The sequence below is a fragment of the Bos grunniens genome, chromosome 21 (genome assembly GCF_055505025.1).
Source record: "Bos grunniens cultivar Pamir isolate PY7600 chromosome 21, Bosgru_T2T1.0, whole genome shotgun sequence".
In the NCBI taxonomy this organism is placed as follows: Eukaryota; Metazoa; Chordata; class Mammalia; order Artiodactyla; family Bovidae; genus Bos; species Bos grunniens.
Window position 1 is genome coordinate 6,156,214 of NC_141185.1, and position 24,681 is coordinate 6,180,894.

The 24,681-nt window shown below is 46.1% G+C and overlaps 1 protein-coding gene across 16 annotated transcripts in view; it reads left to right on the forward strand.

Moving 5' to 3' along the window:
• The window catches only part of SETD3 (SET domain containing 3, actin N3(tau)-histidine methyltransferase), a 78,482-nt gene that overhangs the window by 4,853 nt on the left and 48,948 nt on the right, over positions 1-24,681 (forward strand). For 4 of the 16 annotated variants that reach the window (XM_086365137.1, XM_086365136.1, XM_086365151.1 and 1 more), the window contains 6 exons: positions 11,640-11,746; positions 11,858-11,967; positions 13,371-13,463; positions 15,592-15,740; positions 18,049-18,121; positions 18,428-18,684. The exons of 1 other annotated variant lie outside the window; for it this stretch is intronic. In XM_086365137.1, coding sequence (XP_086221263.1) covers positions 11,733-11,746; positions 11,858-11,967; positions 13,371-13,463; positions 15,592-15,740; positions 18,049-18,121; positions 18,428-18,684 — 696 coding nt within the window. In that variant the 5' untranslated portion in view covers positions 11,640-11,732. Of the gene's footprint in view, positions 1-11,603; positions 11,747-11,857; positions 11,968-13,370; positions 13,464-15,591; positions 15,741-18,048; positions 18,122-18,427; positions 18,685-24,681 lie in introns of all 16 variants that reach the window. 11 more of the 16 variants (XM_086365138.1, XM_086365135.1, XM_086365149.1 and 8 more) reach the window with 5 other exon arrangements.

Here is a 24,681-nt window from a genome sequence, read left to right on the forward strand (position 1 = left end):
AAGATATAATAGGAAATGATTATTTATGATACTGAATGATTCTTTGCTTTATAAAGAGGGGTTTTTTGGGGAGCAACTTTCTTTAAATAGAAGCCTCATTTTAATTTAATTGTGTTTATAACTTAATTCAACAGCAGTTTAAAAGTGCACCTATTATGTATTGAAAAGTCAATCAAAGATAGTTTAAGCATCTATAAAATTATCATGTATATTAGTGGAAATATGGTAAAAACATTGTAGAAAGCAAGAAATACCTGTATTTTTTAAAAAAAGATCTCAAGTTTGTGTGTTTGTGTATTTGTCTGACAGCCCAACTTGTTCTGTATAAAAATTGGAATTTTACTTACCCCTTATAGGTCTACCTTCATCTTGCTATGTGTGTAGCTACTGAGTTGAAATTAATTCCACTGTCTTGCCTGTCTGCCTGCCTTGACTTCTTGGTGGTTGTGAGTTGTGACACACAACACCTCCTTTGATAGAGATTGGAATGGTGGGTGCTCCTTAGCCTCTTGAAGTGGGATAAGTTAGTATGACTTGACCGTGTTACTAGATCCTGCCACCGTGCAAAGAGGGATGTTCCTGACATTTCAGTTAACATGGTGCCAATGCAAGGACTATGTACACCTCATCAGTTTTTGTAGCAGAGAGAACTTAAATACTTTTCAATTTGGGAGTGCTTTTATTTGCCTAGGCCACCATCCTGTAATTTGTGTACTTAATTCAAAATGTCATCCTCTGATCCTAATGGCCTGCAAGGGATTTCAGTGAGGTTCTTTTCTTCCTCCAGAGATCAGGCAGGCTTTACACTCCCTTCGAATGCCGCTACAGCTGGGAGCCCTAGGTAGGAGAAAGCCTGAGGGCCATCCTCTCCCTTAGTCGATCTAGCTACAGAGTTGAGAGGAAAGATGCAGGATGTGTTGAAAAGCAGATGCTGGGCTTCTGCAAAGGTTTTCTGGGTGAATTACCAAGTAGTGTAATCAGAAATGTTTATTCTAGTTGTAATTCAGTTTAGTTCAGTCGCTCAGTTGTGTCTGACTCTTTGCCACCCCATGAATCGCAGCACGCCAGGCCTCCCTGTCCATCACCAACTCCCGGAGTTCACCCAGACTCACGTCCATCGAGTCAGTGATGCCATCCAGCCATCTCATCCTCTGTCGTCCCCTTCTCCTCCTGCCCCCAATCCCTCCCAGCATCAGAGTCTTTTCCAATGAGTCAACTCTTCGCATGAGGTGGCCAAAGTACTGGAGTTTCAGCTTTAGCATCATTCCTTCCAAAGAAATCCCAGGGCTGATCTCCTTCAGAGTGGACTGGTTGGATCTCCTTGCAGTCCAAGGGACTCTCAAGAGTCTTCTCCAACACCACAGTTCAAAAGCATCAATTATTCCGTGCTTAGCCTTCTTCACAGTCCAACTCTCACATCCATACATGACCACGGGAAAAACCATAGCCTTGACTAGACGAACCTTTGTTGGCCAAGTAATGTCTCTGCTTTTGAATATGCTATCTAGGTTGGTCATAACTTTCCTTCCAAGGAGTAAGCGTCTTTTAATTTCATGGCTGCAGTCACCATCTGCAGTGATTTTGGAGCCCAAAAAAATAAAGTCTGACACTGTTTCCACTGTTTCCCCATCTATTTCCCATGAAGTGGTGGGACCGGATGCCATGATCTTCATTTTCTGAATGTTGAGCTTTAAGCCAACTTTTTCACTCTCCACATTCACTTTTTTTTTTTTTTTCACATTCACTTTCATCAAGAGGCTTTTTAGTTCCTCTTCACTTTCTGCCATAAATGGAAAGCAATTCAAGAATAATGCACATTTACAGTCTTTCCATTTAGAATATTTGGGGGACAGAAAAAAAGAAGTCCACGCAGCTGAATTCCATCTCAGTCTGTTCAGTAAGTGTGAAGTAGGTTTTGTAAAAATGGGTTAAGTATCCAGCACCCTCCCTTACCATTCCCACCATCCCCTCAGCCAAGCTCCCTGCACGCTCTGTGTTCATGTTTCTCCCCACCTGTGCAGATAATATGTGAAAGAATCACTCCGTTGATCAGAAGTGGTTGTTGATTACAGATGCCACTTGCATATTAGCAATTTAAATAATAATTGAAAATGCCATCTATTTTACGGTTTTCTAAGCCTGTTCCATCTCTTAAGTGGAGAGGTTGTTGATAGTCTTGTAAAATAGTTTATGGTGTTGTAAAGAGCCAGAGTTTGAAGATTCTGTAGATTTTTAAAAATCTTGATGGTGGAGAAATATAGATACGTGTAAAACTCTTAGCTTGCTGTTTCTTTTTATTGATGGCCCTTCCTTTGAAGGACTGTCACTGTAGTAACTTTATTGTAGAATCCATTTGCTTGTCAATTCAGTATTGCTTTTCTATGTAGTATTTTCTTTTGTCTTTAAGTATTAAGTCCTTTTTTTTTTAAACCATATATTTGTTTCCCCTAAGATAATTCAATAAGAATTCGTAATTTATGCCAGATTTTGATCTAAACTCTAAGGAAACATCTTTTATTTAATATTGTACCTTTTGACTGGAATTTGGAATTTACCTTTATGTATGTATGCTGCTGCTGCTAAGTCGCTTCAGTCGTGTCCGACTCTGTGCGACCCCATAGACGGCAGCCCACCAGGCTCCCCTGTCCCTGAGAATCTCCAGGCAAGAACACTGGAGTGGCTTGCCATTTCCTTCTCCAATGCATGCAAGTGAAAAGTGAAAGTGAAGTCGCTCAGTCGTGCCTGACTCTTAGTGACCCCATGGACTGCAGCTTACCAGGGTCCTCTGTCCATGGGATTTTCCGGGCAAGTGTACAAGAGTGGGTTACCGTTGCCTTCTGTGTTATGTATGTATACACAGATCTAACTTAACACATATTTTAATTTTTCTAATAAGCATATTTGAAATAAATATTGAAGATAAATATTGAGTCTTTGTAGGAAGTTGATGAATTAAACTAAGCAGTAGTTTTTTTCCACTCAGAACATTAAGAATATTCAGGATACCTATTTGGCTCTTTCATTTGCTAAAACTTGGAATCCTGCCCCAAATTCAGCTGAACTCACAATGAAAATTATTCATGGTGTATAACAAGTTTTTGAATCATAAATAAACAGGGTAGGTAGTTATTTTAAATCCTTGGTGTTGGGAACATCTTCGTTAGCTAAGAAAGGCAGAAGGGCGTTGAATTTAGGAGACTACCCAGACTGGATTCTAACACTTTTCTCCGTCTGAATCTTAGCATCCAGTCGTTCTTCTTCAACTGCACTTTATTCTCTGCCCCTCTTTGTTTTGTTACTTTTCTCACACATTCGAGGGGTTATCCAGGCTGTGTCCTGGGTGCCCACTTCCTCATCCTCGAGGCTGCAGGCCTGACTGTCCCTCACTTGTTCATCTTTTGCCCTGACCGGCATGGTCCTGGCACGGGGATGCCAGCGAGCTTGTCTCGCTGCAAATGTGCTGGGCCTAGCACAGGACTTCAGGTTGAAGCTGTAGGCCTACTGCTTGATGGCTGTGGGCTCTTGGCCAAGTCGTAGTTGTGTGTGAGTCCCCTGAGGTGACAGCGGTCACTGCCGGCCTCAGCGGGCTGTGGCGGGGATGGTGTGACCGGGGCAGTGCTGTGCTGACGCTTGTGCCCCCGTCACAAGTGTTCCTGGAGCTTGAAGTCATGCACGAGTTGCAGCTTTTCCATTTCTGTTGGAAATGAACTTCTTTCTGCTTGGTTGCTTTCTAGAAAGCAGAGAGATTCTTTTATGAAATTTAATATCTTAAAACTTTTCTGACAAGAAACTGTGGATTCCCAAAGGAAGCCATCTTTTAAATGTGAATTTTATATCTCTTTATGTGTATAAAGTTGTATTTTGACTTTAGAGTCATCCTAGTTCTTTAGAGGTAGTAGTTAAATATTAAGTAAATGTCTCATTTTGGCTTCTGTCCTGTCAGTGGTGGGGGAATATTATAAAAATCATTCATTGCTGTACAGTCTTACTATAATGATGGGAAATAAATCACTCACAAGTAATATTGTGCTTGCTCAGTTGCTTAGTCGTGTCTGACTCTCTGTGACCCTCATGTACTGTCACACGCCAGGCACCTCTGTCCATGGGATTTCCTAGGCAAGAATACTGGAGTGGGTTGCCGTCACCTCTTCCAGGGGATGTTCCCGACCCAGGGATTGAACCCCTGCACTGGCAGCAGGTTTTCACGACTAACGCCACCTGGGAAGCGTACAAGTCACACTAGTGCGTTAAAATCAGGCTTTCCTTCATTCAGCAGATATTCGACCCTCAACTGTGTCTGTGACACCATACTAGACCCTACAGATAATTTCGAAATGGAAGGTTGGGGTTTTTTTTGCTACAACATGGAAGCCCACTCCAGTGAAGAGATAGCCCGTAAATGAAGTCGACCAGAGCGGGTGAGGCCGCAGAGGCTTGGGGCTGGGCTCTGGGTTCAGAGTGGGGAGGGAGCTTTTAGTAGGTGGAGTTGGAGCTGAGACTTCAGCGTCTTCACCAAAGGCTCTAATAAATATATTATGGGGTGGTGCCAGGCCAAAGGGGGTTACAGTGGCAGGAAGTCCTGGTACTTTCTAGGGTGAAAAGAAATGCGCGTTTGCCTCTGAGGTGCTTCTAGTCAGCTGTCTATACACAAATACTAGAACAGTTGGTGTCGAACCACATCGAATCCAGAGGCAAATGAATCTTCCAGACACTGATGGCTGCAGAGTTCAGAAGAACCGTTGAACTGGGCCATAGAAGTGGGTACAGAGACACACCACCCTCCTGAAGCGTGAGTTCTTCAGGTACCCTGAAGGCTTGAGGATGCCCCTGAGTCAGTGTGCAGGGGGGCTGAGTGATGGGGGGATCCTGACAGAGTGGGCCAGGTGACTGGAGGACTTTCCTGGACAAGGTCACTGACAACCTGGCTTTTGGGTAGCACAGGTTAAGAGCTGGTCTAGACCTAGGCTCCTGCACCTCAGGGACAAGGACAGGCACCTCCCTACACCCTTCTTAATGAAGAGTGAGTTGACAGTGCTTACCTGGAAGATTCCTACTGTCTAACCCATCAGCAGAAAATTGGGTTAAAGATTTACTGAGCATGGTCCTGCTCATCAGAGCAAGACCCACTTTGCCCCATAGCCAGTACCTCCTATCAGGAAGCTTCCATAAGCCCCTTATCCTTATCCAGCAGAGACCAGACAGAATGAAAACCACAATCACAGAATACTAACCAAACACGGATCACACGGACCACAGCCTTGTCTAACTCAGTGAAAGTATGAGCCATGCCGTGTAGGGTCACCTAAGACAGACGGGTCATGGCAGAGAGTTCTGACAAAACGTGGTCCACTGGAGAAGGGAATGGCAACCACTTCAGCACTCTTGCCTTGAGAACCCCATGAACAGTATGAAAGAGCAAAAAGATACGACACTGAAAGATGAACTTCCCAGGTGAATACGCGCCCAATATGCTACTAGAGAAGAGCAAAAAAAATAGCCCCAGAAGGAATGAAGCGGCTGAGCCAAAGTGGAAACAGTGGCCAGTTGTGGATATGTCTGGGGGGTGAAAGTAAGGTCTGATGCTGTAAAGAACATTTTACAGAGTATTGCGTAAGAACCTGGAATGTTAGGTCCATGAATCAAGGTAAATTGGAAGTGGTCAAAGACGAGATGGCAAGAGTGAACATTGACATTTTAGGACTCAGTGAACTAAAATGGACCGGAAGGGGTAAATTTAATTCAGATGACCATTATATCTACTACTGTGGGAGAGAATCCCTTAGAAGAGATGGAGTAGCCCTCAAAATCAACAAGAGAGTCTGAAATGCAGTACTTGGGTGCCATCTCAAAAATGATAGAATGATCTCCGTTTGTTTCCAAGGCAAACCATTCAGTATCACAGCAATCTAAGTCTCTGCCCCAACCACTAATGCTGAAGAAGCAGAAGTTGAGTGGTTCTGTGAAGACCTACAAGACCTTCTAGAACTAACACCAAAAAAAAAATGTTCAGTTCCTCATGGAGGACTGGATGCAAAAGTAGGAAGTCAAGAGATACCTGGAGTAACAGGCAAGCTCGGCCTTGGAGTACTAAACGTAGCAGGGCAGAGGCTAACAATTTTGCTGCGAAAATGCACTGATCATAGCAGACACCCTCTTCCAACAACACAGGAGACGACTCTACACACGGACATCACCAGATGGTCAATACTGAAATCAGGTTGATTATATTCTTTGCTGCCAAAGGTGGAGAAGCTCTATACAGTCAGCAGTAACAAGACTGGGAGCTGACTGTGGCACAGACCATGAATGCCTTATTGCCAAATTCAGACTTAAGTTGAATAAAGTAGGGAAAACTACTAGACCATTCAGGTATGACCTAAATCAAATCCTATATGATTACACAGTGAAAGTGACAAATAGTTTCAAGGAATTAGATCTGATAGACAGTGCCTGAAGCACTATGGATGGAGGTTTGTAACACTGTACAGGACACAGTGATCAAGACCATCCCCAAGAAAAAGAAATGCAAAAAGGCAAAATGGTTGTCTGAGAAAGCCTTACAAATAGCTGAGAAGAGAAGAGAAGTTAAGGGGAAAGGAGAAAAGGAAAGATATACCCATCTGAATGCAGAGTTCCAAAGAAGAACAAGGAGAGAGAAGAAAGTCTTCCTCAGCGATCAGTGCAAAGAAGTAGAGGAAAACAATAGAATGGGAAAGACTAGAGATCTCTTCAAGAAAATTAGAGATACCAAGGGAACATTCCATGCAAAGATGGACAGAATAAAGGACAGAAACGGTATGGACCTAACAGAAGCAGAAAGTAATTAAGAAGAGGTGGCAAGAATACACAGGAGAAATATACCAAAGAGATCTTCATGACCCAGATAACCACAATGGTGTGATCACTCACCTAGAGCCAGGCATCCTGGAATGTGAAGTCAAGTGGGCCTTAGGAAGCATCACTATGAACAAAACTAGTGGAGGTGATGGAATTCCAGCCGAGCTCTTTCAAATCCTAAAAGATGATGCTGTGAAAGTGCTGCATTCAATATAGCAAATTTGGAAAACTCAGCAGTTTTCCAGGACTGGAAAAGGTCAGTTTTCATTCCAATCCCAAAGGAAGGCAATGCCAAACTCCCAAACTACCCCCCAATTGCACTCATTGCACACCCCAGCAAAGTAATGTTCAAAATTCTCCAAGCTAGGCTTCAACAGTATGTGAACCGAGAACTTCCAGATGTTCAAGCTGGATTTAGAAAAGGCAGAGGAACCAGAGATCAAATTGCCAACATCTGTTGAATCATCAAAAAGCAAGAGAATTCCAGAAAAACATCTACTTCTGCTTCAGCCTTTGTGTGATCACAAGAAAAATCTTGGAAAAATCTTAAAGAGATTGGAATACCAGACCACCTTACCTGCCTTCTGAGAAATCTGTATGCAGGTCAAGAAGCAAGAGTTAGAACCTTACGTCAAACAATGGACTGGTTACAAATTGGGAAAGGAGTACTTCAAAGCTGTATATTGTCACCTGCTTATTTAACTTCTATGCGGAGTATATCATGGAAAATGCTGGGCTGGATGAAGCACAAGCTGGAATCAAGATTGCTGGGAGAAATATCAATAATCTCAAATATGCAGATGGCACCACTCTTATGGCAGAAAGCAAAGAGGAACTAAAGAGCTTCTTGATGAAAGTGAAAGAGGAGAGTGAAAAAGCTGGCTTAAAACCCAGCATTCAAAAAAACAAAGATCATGGCATCTGGTCCCATCACTTCATCGCAAATAGATGAAAAAACAATGGCAACAGTGAGATACTTTATGTTCTTGGGCTTCAAAATCACTGCAGATGGTGACTGCAGCCATGAAATTTTAAAAGACACTTGCTCCTTGGAAGAAAAGCTATGACCAGCCTGGACAGCATATTAAAAAGCAGAGACATTACTTTGCCAACAAAGGTCCGTCTAGTCAAAGCTTGATTTTTCCAGTAGTCATGTATGGATGTGAGAGTTGGACCATAAAGAAGGTTGACTGCTGAAAGATTGATGCTTTTGAACGGTGGTGTTGGAGAGGACTCTTGAAAGTCCCTTGGACTGCAAGCAGATCGAACCAGTGTATCCTAAAGGAAATCAATCCTGAATATTCATTGGAAGGACTGATGGTAAAGCTCCAACGCTTTGTCTCCCTCATGTGAAGAGCTGACTCACTGGAAAAGACCCTGTTGCTGGAAAAGAATGAAGCTGGGAGGAAAAGGGGACAACAGAGGATGAGATGGTTGGATGGCATCACTGACTCAATGGACATGAGTTTGAGCAAGCTCCAGAAGATGGTGAAGGACAGGGAAGCCTGGCATTCTGCAGTCTGTGGGGTCATAAAGAGTCGGACATGACTTAGCAACTGAACAACAACCTGGGTGAACTACTTTATGTCTTTGGGGCCTGTATCCCCGTGGGAGGGACACAGTCCAAAGAGAATTCCCAAAGACTGATCTCAACGGTAGCTTCCCTGGTGGTTCAGTGGGAAAGATTCCTCCTGCCCGTGCAGGAGTTGTGGGTTCGATCTGTGGGTTGGGAAGATCCCCTGGAGAAGGAAATGGCAACCCACTCAAGTATTCTTGCCTGCGAAATCATGTGGACAGAGGAGCTTGGGGAATACAGTCTATGGGGTTGCAAAGAAGTCTGACATGACTGAGCAACTCAACAACAACAAATCTCAAGGTAAGCCTGCTGCTAAGTTGCTTCAGTTGTGTCCGACTCTGTGCGACCCCATAGTCAGCAGCCCACCAGGCTCCCCCGTCCCTGGGATTCTCCAGGCAAGAACACTGGAGTGGGTTGCCATTTCCTTCTCCAATGCATGAAAGTGAAAAGTGAAAGTGAAGTCGCTCAGTCGTGTCCGACTCTTAGCGACCCCATGGACTGCGACCCACCAGGCTCCTCCGTCCATGGGATTTTTCAGGCAAGAGTGCAGCCTTTAGCATCTGCTGATCACATTGAACTTGACCCAGTCTTAACTGATTTCCATGGGAGTGAAGTCTGCATGGAGGACCCAGAATTTCCTCAAGGCCACTAGGGACATTTTGACCTGGGTATGTGAAAAATTGTTGTCTGGAGGAGACAGGGGGAGCCAAAGGTAGCTTTCTTCTGGAAAGGGGGGAGAACATGAGCAGATCCTGACGCTGTGCTGTGTAATGGGTGATGGGAAGAAAGCGGGGCAGGTAGAGTAGGGTGACGGGGTGAAGGGCCCTGAGGGCTGTGCCTAGGAGAGTGGGTGTCACGTTAGAGCTATGGAAAGACCTTGCCTTGAGCAAAAGAAGCCTGTGTGTTGTGTAATCCTACTTGTATGAAATTCAAGAACAGCTGCTCTCCCAGGTGCTCATTTCCTGATGTGTTTTGAAGTTCCGCCACTGTTGCGTTTCTGCACTCCTTACTCAGTGGGGCAGACTTAAGCGGCAGGGGTGGGCGTGTGCAGGAAGAACACAGGACAGTGTTGCGGTCTGAGCAGGAGGTGGATTCCAGAGGGGCAGGTCACCTGAGGACCTCAGGGGTGGCCCCTTGTCCAGGAGCTGTCCGGGTCGGGTCCGCCCTCCTGCTCCCTGCAGAGCGCCGTGCTTTCCTCTGCGTTTCACAGGAGCCGCCGGGTGGTGGCCAAGCCCAGGCTTTCGAGTCCTCGCTGCACCTTTTTGAGGGCTGCATCTTTTTGAGAACGTCGTCTAGAAGAGAAGGTTAATGTCTATTGATGAGAGTGTCTGGGAAGGTCAAACACAGCTGTGTGTCCAAAGGTTAAGGATTGCACACAGAGTAGCCGCTGTTGTTTTAATTAAGGATCCTTATCAGGGCAGGTGTCTAGATGCTGGGGCGGGATGGGAGAGGGGGATTCCTGAGGAAAACTTGCGGGGTGGGCACAAGGGCTGCAGGCAAAGTGGAGGAGCTGTCTGTAGCCCTTGGGTCCGTGCCCTGAGGCAGCCACTGTAGGGGTGGGGGGTCTGGCTGGCTCGGCCTCACTGTGCCCCAGGCCTGCTAAGAATGGGGCAGGGTCTTCGAGCTCCTATTGGAGTGATGTTTTCAAGTTGCTTGGCTTCTGACACACAGAAGGTTATGACGGCAGGGCTGTAGGGAGAGGCCAGCAAGCCCTCTCCGAGTGCTCCCACCAGGCAACATTTCGGAGTGTGATAGAAGCCCTTCTTTGCAGACTTAGCACCAGTCTTAGTCATTTTCAGGTCAAGTTCAGTGGTCCTCTGCAAAGATGCCCTCTGTAGATGTGGAGGGCCTGCTGCAGAGGAGAGTGGCAGGTGCGCTGGGAGAGCCAGCGAACACGGCAGCTTCCTTCTCTTTAGTCCTTGAGTTTAGGAAAAGGTGCTTTAATATTTTTTCCCCTGCGTTTGATCTCAAAATAACTCACTCTCTTTGCTGCACAAGTTTTAGGTTTTGTTACTTGTTTCCTTTGGTTCCAGGATGCCAGATACTGTGTGTTCTGCTCCCTGTGTTAGAAGGCTTATTTGATACATAAGTTACAAAGTTACATCAGAGACTGAGAAGCTACATAGGCAATCCTTTCAGAGAATGCCTTTCCTGTTGTTGGAGTACTGCCTGTATTTGCATGGAGTCATTATACTGGAATGAGTGAACACCTAGACTGGGAGAGCCTGCATTTTAACCCTTTGTCCCCTCACAGCTCTCCCCACTTCAGTACTTGTTGCTCTTTGTAAAAAACCAAGTAGGTCAGAGTGGGCTTTCTGGCTCGCCCTTGAGGTGAAGGGAAACTTGCTGGCGAGGGTTCTGTGGAGCGTCACCACGGCGGTCATTGACCGGTAGTGTGCAGGGGCCTCCAGTCGCTGCTTGCCTGCTACTCCCCATCTTCCCGGGCGGTTGTCCTCAGGCACTTCTGACTTAGGAGGAACCCTTGGGTCAGAGTCCTCGGGCAGCAGTGGCACCCCTCCTGCAACTGGGGTCTTCTCTCTCCCCACTCCCCACAGGCTCCTCTCCAGGTGGGCACATTCACCCCCCCGGGCCCCCAGGTGGCCCCCTCATTTTTGCCCAAGCTTCGAGTCGCCTACTCTTTCTTCACACGTCCCAGTCCCTTGCTTTCTTCGGGACAGTCTCCTGACTCACTGCTGTCAGCTGTTTGCTCACAGGTGTTATTGCATCTCTGCCTCGCAGCCCCTGGCACCTGCCTCCCACTGCCTTGTCTGCTGTGGCCATTCATCTGTTAGACCCCTGAGGCCTCCAGGGTGGTTGCAGTGCCAGACGGGGAGGCAGTGATGGAGACCTCTTTTGAGGCTCGGGTCTGCCAGTGACTCTTGTGAAACCCTGGGCAAGGCACTGTGGATTTTCCTTGAAACGAGATTGAGGAATTGGATTAGCTCCCTGAAGTTTCCTTGATCTCCAAAGTGCCTTCAGTGTTTGTCCAGAGAGTCTGATTGGTTGCTTATGATATAGATACTCTTCACAGGAAATTAGTCTTTTAAAGCAAAGTGAGGAGAGACTAGATTTTTGTGGCCACGTGAGTTTGTGACACATGAATGTAGTGTCACAGAATAAACACAGTAGAATATACAGTAAAGTGTGTGTAATTAAAACAATCCTAGAGTAAAACTTGCTTCCACTGTAGTTTTTGTAGGTGAACAGGAGTGAACTTTTCTTCCAGAGACTACAAAGCAGCATTTTTCCCCCCATTTGAGTGCCTCCAAACAATAGTGTTTGTTACACGTTGCTTTTTCTGGAAGGAAACTTCAGGAATATGGCTCCTGCAAGGTAAGATCTTAATGTTTCCAGGCTGAGCCACTGCCGTGCCCTGTTTTGTTTCCTGATTTTGTTCTTTGGAAATGTAGGGCTTTTCTCTTTGTCTTTTCTTTCTCTCTATAGTCAGAAAATGGGTAAGAAGAGCCGAGTGAAAACGCAGAAATCAGGCACTGGTGCTGCAGCAAGCGTGTCCCCGAAGGAAACCTTGAACCTGACCAGTGAGCTTTTGCAGAGTAAGTCCTGACTCGGCTGCCCAGCTTTTGGGGGCGTGTGCATCTGTCTTCATGGGGAGGGGTCCCTGGTCTGGGGAGCAGGAGACAAAACAGACTGTTTTCAGATCCCAGCTGGTTAGCCATGGAACCTGGCACATTACCTATCTTCCCCAGCCCGCAGTCTCCCCACCTATAAAAATGGAGAAACGGTACCAACAGGTAACTGTTACCTAACAGGTACGGTACTGGCTGTAACTGTCCCTCCCCGAGTGCTCCCGTCCTCTCTTGTGGCTTCCCCCCCGCAATTCAGCGTGGGCCCCCATAGACACATTCCCCCACCTGCTCCTTCCCACGTCTCCTCAGATAGACTGTAGATGGCCTAAGGACAGACTCCCGTGTTCCAGGGCCACAGTCGGTGCTGATGGAAGAGTGGGTAAGACTGGCTAACCTGACAGTTACACACCAGCACGTAACTGGTTACTCTTCGTTGTTTACCACATCTAGTCTTCTCCTTAGGGAACAGAGGGGGCCTGGAGGTCTAGCAGGAACGTGGGGCGGGAAACAGGCAGCTGTTTAAAGAGGGAAGGGCCCTGGCAGGCAGGGGGCCTGTGGCCCTCCACAGTGCCTGTTCTGGCCCAGCGATAGAATCCTCGCTGCTGTTTTAGCAGCAACTGTGCCGTCTCTTTTTGTAACTCCCCCAGAGCGCTTATTATAGAGCCTTACACATGGATGCGAAACGTTTGTTGACTAATTGTCCTTATGTCCAATTTATCTGGTTCCCTCAGGAGTCATTGTTATGGGGTTTAACTCGAAATAAATGTTGACTTTTAATGTACCTCCTTCTTACCATCCACAAGAGTTTTCAGGAAAATGTTTTGCATTTGAGCTTAGCTTTTAACATTTTCCTGTTTATGAGCGTTTTCTGAGGAAGTGTGATCAGAGGAGCAAGAATGAGGTAGAGGCAGGTTAGGTGCCCACATCTGTGTCCTGTGGGCACCGTGTAACACTCGGCCTGAGTGGTTTCAGAGGGTTTGTGTGCTTAGTCATGTCTGACTCTTTGCGACCCCATAGACTGTAACTCGCCAGGCTCCTCTGTCCATGGGATTCTCCAGGCAAGCATACTGGAATGGGTTGCAGTTTCCTCCTCTAGGGGATCTTCCCGACGTAGGGATGAAACCCCCGTCTCCTGCATTGGCAGGCAGATTCTCTATCACTGAGCCTCCAGGGAAGCCGATTTCAGAGGATTCACGTGCTTTACAAAAGCACACCTGGTTTGCACTTCTCCCTCTGTCATCACAGCTACAGTGTCTTTGTCCTTTAAAAATAAACCAGCAGCGGTGACAAAACCCAGGTCCTCTTTCTTCTGGAGGCTCACAGGTTAAGGTGCAGGAAACTGTTCGCATGCCGTGGTTTCTGTGTTACAGAATGCAGTAGCCCTGCCCCTGGCCCTGGAAAAGAATGGGAAGAGTATGTGCAGATCCGGTCTCTAGTTGAGAAAATACGAAAAAAGCAAAAAGGTAAATTTCCTTGAGTGATCTTATTCTAATAATAATCTGTGGAGACCTGGCCCAGCCAAGGCAGAGCGGTTTTGAGAAAGAAGGTCTCCGTATGAAACCTCAGGCCCCCATGCCTGTCTGGAGGGTGTCTGTGGAAGGGCTGCTAGGTTGGAGGGGATCTGCGTCAGAAAACCATCAGGGTTTTTCCCGTTTATGAGGCACTATGACTGCTTTGGAAGGAATAAAAACGTTAGGCTTCAGGTGGGGGGAATGTGTCTGGGGACTAAAATGGTACAACTTTCATTGGTCTTTATTTTATGAAATATGTTTTTAAATCTGTTTTGGTATCCTGTGTTTCCTTCAGGGTTTCAGGTCAGTACATGATGTCGTATGGTCAACACACAAATATATCCAGATTGAGTAGTGTCTCATTAAATAAGATTTATGATGAACTCAAATCTACCTTGATTGAGAGAGTTAGTTATATTTCTCAAGCTGTGTTTTTCCAGGGTGTATTCAGTAGGCATCTTAATGATTCTCAGCCAGGCTGGCAACAGGGCCAAGTGTCAATTTGGAAAAGCTTGTTCAATATACCTATTGTTTTTGTGCTGTAAAACACAAAAAGTAGATTTGTATGCCGGCCACAGGGAAAGTGGAAGGAGGAAACACAGTAAGGAGCCTGCATTTAAAAGGATGAAAGAACTTGGCTCCCTTTTTATTGATGGCCATGGAGGTGGGAAGTGGGTTGGTTTTTCACTTGCGCTGGTAGCTGTTAAGTGTTGGTGCTCTCCTGTAGCATCTGCACACATGCAGGCTTCAGGTGGGATGGTCTCAGACCCTCCGTGGGGACCGGCTCTTTTAGAGTATGTTTGTTTGCACTAATTGGTACACTGTGATCATCCTGGCTCACCACGTTGATTGCCAAAAAGTTCTTGTCTGTCCTGAGTTTCTGTTCTGAGTAGAGATCGTTTACTACCGCTGGCACTGAAGTTAGAGCGCTCATTTGTTCTCAGTAAGGGAAGGGTACATTCTGTCTTAGAGTATCCCTCACAAACTCAGTTTTCTCCAGTTAGCAGATCTCACCTGGCGCAGCCCCGGGATCTAGTTAACCGTGAATTGTGTCCTGGGGACATGGCCACAGGCCCTGGGCTGGGTGCCAAGCCCAGCATCTCATGTGGTTAAAGTTCCTATTCTCTCCTTATTGCTCAAAAAAATGATGATTTTTCCTATGCGTGGCTTTTCACCTTTTTTGATATTTCAAACGTGCTGCGAGGCCCGGGAGATCACCCCTAAGCATCCACTGTATCATCTGGACACATGCCCGAGTCTTTTCGGGTCAGGTTCTTTTTCCTTCCTTTGCACCTACTGGTCCCATCTCTTCTCCTCCCTCTGTGCTTCGATTGGTTCTTATATTTGTTTTTAAGAAAGGAGGTGTCTCAGGAACAGCTGAAGCCACATACTTCACCCATTCCCCCACCCCTACCCCCCGCCCCAGGGGTTTTGTCTTTCCAGTGAATGTGTTTCTGCTTCATTCATAACCCCATACAAATAGATGGTACTAATTGGTATTTTAACAGTTTACTTAAATGGTATCATACTATTGCATCTTCAAAAAAAAAAAAAAAAACCCATTGTGAAGTTTTGTGTTTTAGTTACAGTGATATATACGGATCCTGCTCACTTTAGATGCTGGGCGGAATACAGAGCTCAGTTTTGTGCTCTTAACTGGGGTCTAGGGCTCGCCTTCCACACGTCTCCTTGTGCACACGTGTGCGTTGCTGATCTTGGTGTCTGTGGGAGCTCTGAGTGTGCGTATGAGAGGGCAGGTTGTTCTGGAAACCTGCATGGTCAGAAGGCTTCCCATAATACCCTCCCTTGATAGCACCTGATAGAACCTAACAGCCAGTGTTCACGTTACCTGGGCTCCGCAGCTATTGCTCTGTAACCAGCAGGGGCATTTAGTGTTTTAACTTGCCTTTCCTGTCACTAGTTAAGGTATGCACTGTGACTGGTGGTCAGTTTTTTTTTTTTTTTTTGAGATTGATGTCTTATTACTATTGCCAGTAGTCTATTTTTTATTTTCTGTGGCAGCGTGACTGATACATGTCCTAAAAGTAGCTCTTATTTTCTGACACATGGATGAGTATAGGTCTGTCTGTTACTTTTGATGGAAAAAGAGAAGATTACTTTCCTGATCTAATGAAATGGGCCTCTGAAAATGGAGCCTCTGTTGAGGGTTTTGAAATGGTGAACTTCAAAGAAGAGGGCTTTGGTTTGAGAGCAACAAGAGATATCAAGGTGAGTTTGTAGGTAAGCTGTGGGTCTGGGTGGGCGGGGAGCTCAGTGTTTGGGTGGTGTGTGGTGTGGAGGGCCCAGGACCTGGAGACAGATGCCTTGGGCTGAGTTCTGAGCCTGAGGGCACCTCGGCGGTGCAGTCCACAGTCCCCTCCCTGCCCTGTAGTCTCCTAGCTGGTCTCATGGGTCTGGAGGAGCCTCGACTCGGGGTTCAAGGCAGCCCCTTCCGGGTCGTCCTTGGAACTGTACTGTTAAGCAGTGACCTTGTGATGGATTGGATGCAGGATAGGGTGGAGGATCGACAGTGCTGAGGGTGGAGACCTGTTTTCTGGATGGATGATTAGTGCCTGGAGGTACCACTTACTGAGATGGCAGCTGCAGAGGCGATGGGAAAGAAGGGACAAGTGCTCTTCTCCAGCCTGAATCCTTCCTTCCAGCTAAGGGAGCAGCAGCCTCCCTGACAGCAGCCTCCCAGCAGCTAAGGGAGCGGCAGCCTCCCTGACCGGCTCCAGGCCTCCCTCTGGCACTCACTCCTGCCTCTCCTAGAGAGGAGGCATAGCAGTCTTGACGGTTCTGGAAAAAGGAACTGGGCTTTTTCTCCATGGAGCTGGTTGCCGTGTGTCCACCTCTCCACCCTGGGAGTTTACAGGGGCTCCTGTAACTGTGGGGAGGAGGCCTGTGGGCTCCAGTCCTGCCTGTAACTAGGTGGGGGAGTCGGTCTAATTCTGGGATTCCGTAGGTGACATTTTGTGTGACCATCTGTTGTATTCTTGTGTCTCTCTCAGTTCAGAATTTAGGTAGAGGAAGTGGATGTTATTTATTTGGGTCCCCTCAAACTCCCAGCAACATTGTTGGTCAAGTTGTAGTTTACTTTTCAGTGATCCATTGATAAGCTATATGCTGCTTTATTAGATACCTGTTGAATAGCTAGTATGTGAATAGTCCCTTGTTTATCATCATACCATGCTTCCCAAAACACCAGGCTCTTTGCCTTCATGATGCTTATAATGTCTAGTAAGGGACCAGACACACGTGAAAGGGAACGGGAGATGCTGGTGAGAGGCCCGAGCAGACAGATGTCTCAGAAGAGCAGCCCTGGGAGTATGGACGCTGCCTGCAGTGTCTTGGTGCCGGTGTCTTCACGGTGCACCTGTGTTTTATTTTTTAAGCTTTATTGAAGCATAATTGATACACAAAACTGCACATCTTTAATGAATACATTTTGATGAGCTTGGACATAGGCATGTACCTGTGACACCATCACCTCTCTCAGGTACTACTACAGTGTCCATGCTTTAGGCAGTATAGACACATGCAGGACTGCCTGAACCCAAGCCTTCATGTTGCCAAGACAGTGAGGTAGCACTGTTGGAAACAATCGGTAACCACAGCATGTCTTATGGGCGTGTGCTCTCACTGGTAACTGAGCTAACTGTGCTTGGAGGGCAAGCATGTAGAGGAAAGAGGGTTCTCTGGCCTCAAAAACTCCGTAGTGATTCACATTGGCAGGTTAGGCTTTTTGTGGGAGGTAGGATTTTGTTTTGTCTTTAGAATTAATGTGAGTATAGCAAAGAGTGAATAAACAGGGTGGTTAAGAATCCTCCTTTCAAAGTAAGGGACACAGGTTCAACCCCTGGTCCAGGAAGATCCCATATGCCGCAAAGCAGCTAAGCCCATGTGCCGCAACTACTGAGCCAGCTCTCTAGAGGCTGCAGTCCCCACTCCTGAGCCCAGGTGCAGCCACTCCTGAGGCCTGCTGCCCCAGGGCCCGCACTCTGCAGCAGTGAGAAGCCGCACACGGCCTCTAAGGAGAAGCCCACACAGTAACAGAGACCCAGCACAGTCAGAAATAGATAAATCTAAGGAAGAGTAAATAAACACCCTGTGCTCTACCCCACATTGTTCTGTTTGCTTCAAATTCAAGTTGAAAGCCGTTTTTTTCATTTTCTTCTCAGTATCTATAGTTTTTCTTTGGATGTTGTTGTTTAGTCGCTCAGTCGTGTCTGACCCTTTGTGACCCCATGGACTGTACCAGGCTCCTCTGTCCATGGGATTCTCCAGGCAAGAATATCGGAGTGGGTTGCCATTTTCTTCTCCATTTCTTTGGATACAGGATTCAAGATCATGCCTATACTCATTAAACTATAATATAGATATTTATATTTAGAAGTATGTTTGATAACTAGAAATGAAACGCCAGTTGGCAACTGTAAGTTGTGTTTCCTTGTGACTGGATTTCTGACCATGGATGTGCTTGGATTGACAGTTGTAACATGTTTTGGTAATTCTAGTCTTATTTTTTTCCTCCTAGGCAGAAGAATTATTTTTATGGGTTCCACGAAAATTACTAATGACTGTTGAATCTGCTAAAAATTCAGTGTTGGGTGAGAATAATTTCTGTTCATTGAAAGGAGAGCAAAAATGATAAAAATATGTAAAATTTCATTTTGTGGAGCTAAGGACCATCTTTGGTTGTTTTCTCAACTAGTGAGATATTTCCCGCAGTCCCCATGAAGTGTTTTCCATGCTCGTAATCTGACATAGTAGGACAACAGCAAAAGAGTGGGGCACTTAAACTTTAAATGTTATGAGACTCTCATGTTGCTCCTGTAACTTTAATGTATCTTGTGAAATGAACACTTTGTAAAGCAGTTTGTGGCACTAATGCTATTACTTCTGGGTTAATTCAGGGCCCTTGTATTCTCAAGACCGGATTCTTCAAGCCATGGGAAACATCACACTGGCCTTCCATCTGCTGTGTGAGCGGGCCGACCCTAACTCGTTCTGGCAGCCCTACATTCAGACCCTCCCCAGCGAGTACGACACCCCCCTCTACTTCGAGGAGGATGAGGTTCGCTACCTGCAGTCCACACAGGCCATACACGATGTCTTCAGCCAGTACAAGAACACGGCGAGGCAGTACGCCTACTTCTACAAGGTCATCCAGGTGAGCGGGTGCTGACGGCGCGGGGAGGAGGAGACCTGAGTGCTCGAGTGTCGCCCTGAGACGTTTTGCTTTCTAAGGGAAGAGGCATGGAGTGTGTGTTCTGTTTTTACCACATGTCACTGAGATGTGGTTGGAATACATGATTGCCTCGGTGCCCACTGTGAAAACAGGCAGTGGTTACTCCCATCTCATGAGAGTCGTGACGTTGTTCTGGAGACAGAAGATAACCTTGGAATGTTAGAAGTCGCTCAAGTCTGTCTGATACAAGAAGATGCTCCAAGTCTAAATATTCCAAGAAAATGAAAGTCCCTTTATGGATTCTTCATGTATACGTTAGTAGTGAAGTACTGACAGTTGATTTCTTTATGTTTTTCCAAGTGTACGCTGTATTGTGTTAATTGTAATTAGTTCTGAGTGGAAGTGTCACGAAGAAGTCTCTGTGGGGTGTCGAGCATTTGCTTTTCGCCTGGCTGCTCCTTGCTGTGTTGCAGCGGTTCAGCCAGCATCCCAGCATCTACTTTCCGTTCAAGTTGATCGGCACTCAGATGGTGGGGGCCAGCGCCACGGCTCCCGTGGAGCTGAGAAAGGGCAGGGTCTCTGCTTCCTGAGGCGCCCTGTTTCTCATTTGCCACACATCAGCTCCTGGGCTTCTGGACCTAATGAGTGGCCAGTGAAAAGTGAGCTGCTCCCTTCTCTTTTCTTTGGGCAATTTGATAACCTGAATTACGCTTGATATAGTTGTTCCTGTAGCTGGTCTGTCTCTGCTGTTTTTCATCTGCAAGAAATGGTGATCTCATTTCATTGTGACAGGAAATAAATGTTTGTCTATTCAGCATGCTTACTGCAGAGGAATACTGCACTCAAAAATTACATCCTTCAGTGGGTCAAATGCTTCAGATATATATAAAAAACTGTATGACTCTTACCTTCAAGTAGAAGTCTCTGCTTTTCTAAACTTTAAACTTCAGGAAGTTGTTAAGAATTATCATACAGCATCTATACATTGTTTACTTCAAGTGTGCTTGACTTGAAAAAATACTGATGGAGCCAAATCAAAATTTTGGTTATTTGGTTACTTTGCAGCTACCATCCTGCAGTCTAAAGTTTGATGTGGTTCTTCGTGACCTGAAAGGGTGGTGCTTTTGTTCTAGTTGTTATTCGTGTGTCTTAGTGATTAAACGTGAAGCTGACCCTGGCAGGTCTAAGCCTCTGTCATGTCCTATCAGTAGGCAGCAACCTGGAAACTAGCTCTTTCCATGAATGTGTTTCTCACGTCGGGGTGGTTAGATGGTGAGTGCCAGCGGCTTGCCCTGAGAGGGAAGGTAGCGCCTCCGCGGTCAGGTCAGGAATTCTGGAACTATGCCGGGTTTCCTGACAGCTGGCTTGGCAGAATGATCTCTGGGTTTTCATTGCACTCACCGGTCTGTTGATTTCAGTCTTAATGAAGTAGCGCAGTTTTGCTTAGGCAATGAGATTTTTAAAGACTGAGTCACTAAAATACTGTCTTAACAACCCTCTGAAATAAACCCCCTTAGGTGATGCTGAGGTGACTGAATTATACCACATTCTAGGTAGTAAATTGTATTTATTGGGAATATCTCAGGAAGTAGAGAACATTCTAAAAATAAACTTTAATTCAGAGGTTTTTCTAATAATAATAAAATTTTCACATAACTAACAAGAACAGTTTGTATAAATTATAGTGAATCCAAATATCCTTAAAAAGAAAACCCACAATCTTAAAGCATTAATGGATCTATTTATCATTATTCCTTATTGTCATTGTTTAGTCACCAAGTTGTGTCTGACTCTTTCGTGACCCCCTGGACTGTAGCCTTCCAGGCTCCTCTGTCCATGGGATTTCCTTATTTATTATTCCTTTTTATTGAAAAATTTAGCCAATAATCATGAAACAGGATATATCAAATGTGAAATTATAACTATCAGACAAATGTTGGCTTTTTTGCATAATTAAGTTAGTCTTGAGTATTTAAAAAATAATGGTCTTGGGTGTCATGATTTTGAAAAGGACTAAGGGGGTCAAAAGGTAAAAAGAAAAAACATTACAGAATTAGAAAGCGTAAAAATATTTAGGGTGACATGAAACTGTGTTTTTCTTGAGTGTCAAAAGTATCAAACTGAAGAGAGAGCAAAGGGTATTTGTGCCCACATAGTAGGTTCCTCTCTTCTACATCAGTGCTTCTCAGCTGGGCGGTCGAAGGGTATTTGTCCTTGAGAGAGTGTGTGGTGATGGTGTTGGTTGTTAGGTTTGGCGGGGTGGAGTGCGGGGGTAGGGGGCCTGCAGCTGAACTTCCCGTGACGTCGTCAGTAGTGCAGAGGCGGAGAGCCCTGCTTTGTGATTATACAGTGAAATTCCAGAATCCCTAGGGATTGGACACCTTGGGTCTGACTGGCGTGGGTTGCTGGTAGGTCAGAAAGTCTTCCTGGGCCACTGCCCACCGCGCCCCTCCCCCCAACCCCGGCATTAGCTGCTGGCCGTGGCTGGGGGAATACATTTGAAGTGCTTTTCTGTTGCTGTCATTGAACAGACATCGCTTCTTTTTAAACGTTTACAAGTCTGTAACTAGGTTTGGAGATGTCTGAGTTGTTAAGGAGTCAAGAGGAGATCCTTGTAATCACACTTTGCAAGTGAACTCTATTTGGTGGACTGCCATCACTGCTCCACATGAGCTGTGAGAGTTCAGTCAGGAAGAGGGCAGTGGGCCAAGAGGGAAGGACCATGTGCCACAGACGGGGCTGCCCTCACTGAGGGTGGTCTCAGGCAGGGTCGAAGCAGCAGTGAGATGATCTGCCCGCGAGAGAGGCTGCACGGAAAAAACTCAAGCTCTGTGGTACCAGACAGACCTGAATTGAAATCCAAACTTCTTTTGTTTGTTTAGTTGCTCAGTCGCATCCGACTCCTTGCAACCCCATGGACTGCAGCACACCAGACTTCCCTGTCCTTCTCTGTCTCTCAGAGTTTGCTCAAACTCATGTCCATTGACTCGGTGATGCCATCCAAGAGTCTCATCCTCTGTCACCCCCTTCTTTTGCCTTTGATCTTTCCCAGCTTCAGGGTCTTTTCCAGTGAGTCAGCTCTTATCAGGTAGCCAGAGTATTGGAGCTTCAGCATCAGTCCTTCCAGTGAATATTCAGGATTGATTTCCTTTAGGATTGACTGATTTGATCTTTTTGCTGTCCAGTGGATTCTCAAGAGTCTTCTCCAGCACCAGGTTCGAAAGCATCAACTCTTTGGCGCTCTGCCTTCTTTGTGGTCCAACTCTCACATCCGAACAGTATGAAAAGGGAAAAAAATATGACGGCAGAAGATGAGCACCACCCCACCCCCCCCAGCCCCCAACAAGGTTGGTAGGTATCCAATATGCTACTGGGGAAGAGCAGAGAAATCCTAATAAATGTATTTATTAGTTAAATTAAGTGTGGTTTGGCATTAGTGGCTTTACCCTACCCCTCTGTGTTTGTCTCCTAGTCTGTTAGGTAGAAGTAGAAGACCATTTTTCAGTATAACTGTTGTCAGCACAAGTTGGGTTGTTCAGCAAAGCCCTCAGCAGAGTCCAGGGCCGCGGTGCCTGTGATGTGTGAAACACGACAGAGATCGTGGCTGAAGCCACCCCCGCCGGGTAATGGAGAGGGTGGCCTCTGGAGCTGGCCTGCCAGGGCTCCAATCCCCAGAGCTTCATTCTGGGCAAGTCTCGGTGCTTCTGATTCCTTTTCTGTAAAATGGGCTATTCCAGCATCTGTCTCCCAGTGGCTGAGTGGGCACAGTGAGTTAACCTGTGTGAGGCACTCCATCCGGCAGTACTTGGCATGGAAGTGCTCGTCCATTTCTGTTTTGTGTTTTATTATTTAAATTGCACCTCCTTCGTCCTACAGTACCTCATGTTAGTGTTTAACTTTCCTACTAAAATCCCTACCGGCCGTGGATAATAAAGCACATTCTTGTAGGACTTAGGCCTAGAGCCAAGTGACTCTTTTTTAATTAATCAGTTAATTTATGGCTTCGCTGGGTGCTGGTTGCTGTGTGTACACTTCCTCTAGTTGCAGTGAGCAAGGGTCTCTCTCTGTGTCACTGTGTGCAGGCTCCTCACTGTGGTGGCTGCTCTTGTTGGGAAGCGTGGGCACTGGGGCGCATGGGTTTCGTTGCCCTGTGGCATGAGGAATCTTCCCAGAGCAGAGCTCAGACCCACGTCCCCTGAATTGGCAAGGCAGATTCTTGACCACTGGACCACCAGGGAAGCCCTCCCAAGTGACTCTTTACAAACTTGAAGTTGCTTCCGTACCTCGTGCTTTTGGTGTTATTGTTGGGTTTTTTTAAATCTCATGTTTTTAAATATTAAATGTTAGTCACTCAGTTGTGTCTGCCAGGCTCTTCTGTTTATGGCAAGAATACTGGACTGGGGAGTCATTCCCTTTTTCAGGGGATTTCCTGACCCAGGAATTGAACTTGGGTCTCCCACATTGCAGGCAGATTCTTTACCATCTGAGCTACCAGGGAAGCCCCTTAAATGTTAAAAATTCATGCAGTTGTTTGTTTGCTGAAGTTTGAAAATCGTGTGAGGTGACTTACTGTCAAGGTAGATCGGCATTGTAGGAACCAGCACTGTTCTCCCATGACCCTGCATGCCACTGCGCACCCCCAGGACCCAGGACCCAGCAGGAGAAGCTCGGCTTTATGTGGAGTGAACACCCTGAGCCCCTCGGTGTGTTCAGTGTAAGGGTGGTTCTTTTTCAGGAAAAGCAAATGTGACACTCACTTGAAGTTAGTAAGAATGGGCAGCAGAAGAGATGATCACAAGTTGAAACTACATCAGAATTCATAGAAAATTTCTTTCTTTCCCCAAACTTTAACCTTTTTATTTTGTATTGGGGTATAGCCGATTTCAATGTTGTGGTAGTCTCAGGTGAATGGCAAAGGGACCCAGCCATACATGTACGTGTATCCATTCTCCCCAGACCCCCGCTCCCATCCAGACTGCCACGTAACACTGAGCAGAGCTCCACGTGCAGTACAGTAGGTCCTTGTTGGTTATCCATTTAAAATGTAGCAGTGGGTACACGTCTGTCCCAAATCCATAACTGTCCCTTGCTTCTGGCAACCATAAGTTTGTTTTCTGAGTCTCACAGAAAATTTCTTAATCAGTTATTTAATTTCTGTGTCCATTGCAGTGAAAGCTCCAGGCAGCCCAGAATGAGCTGTATTGCTGAAACAACCAGAGGGTCTGGGCTGTGGAGAAGAGGGTTTTTGCATAAAAATTCATGACAAAGAAAAACAGGTGTAAGCAAGAGTTACCTTTTTAAGAATCATCCTTGGAGTCTCGCTGTTTTTCTAGTTTCAGGATGCTCTCACTGCTTATAGAAGTCTTCAGTAATCATTAAGAGTGAACAGGACTGGTAGCTTGGTGCTGCTGTTATTCGTGTGTTCTCACCATATGCTTTTCTAGGCTTGGATATTGGGTTTTGGCTCCCGGTTATTCGCACACAGATTACTTCAGCAATGAATTATCCCCCAGGGGTAAGGGCAGGATCACAGCAGCCCGCAGTCAACATTTTCAGTGTGATGACCTGCCCTGTAAACCTCTTTCAGGGTCTCGAGCACTCTGTTCCTAGAGAAACACGCCTGTGTGCTGTAATGACAAACCCTGGCCTACCATTTGGGGACTGGAATTCCAGAACAGTTTTCTGTTATGACTTGCAATTTAAAGTCATTTTCTGGGACCTATCGTAAGCTCTGCATCTGAACTAAAGCCCATTCTTTGTCTTCTGAGCTGACCTCTGGCTGGAGGGTGTGCCAGCCGCGGCCTCCTGGTGCACTAGCGGTGTGACCCAGGCACGCCGGGTCTGTGTGTCTGGTGGCGATCCCAGCTCCCTGGAGAGGAGCCCGGGGAAGTGTTTGTAGTCCTCTTGCTTCAGCTTTTAGCTTGTTTGTTCTAAAACAAAACTAGCGCTAGTACTCAGGTCTGGTCGCCGTGAAGTCCT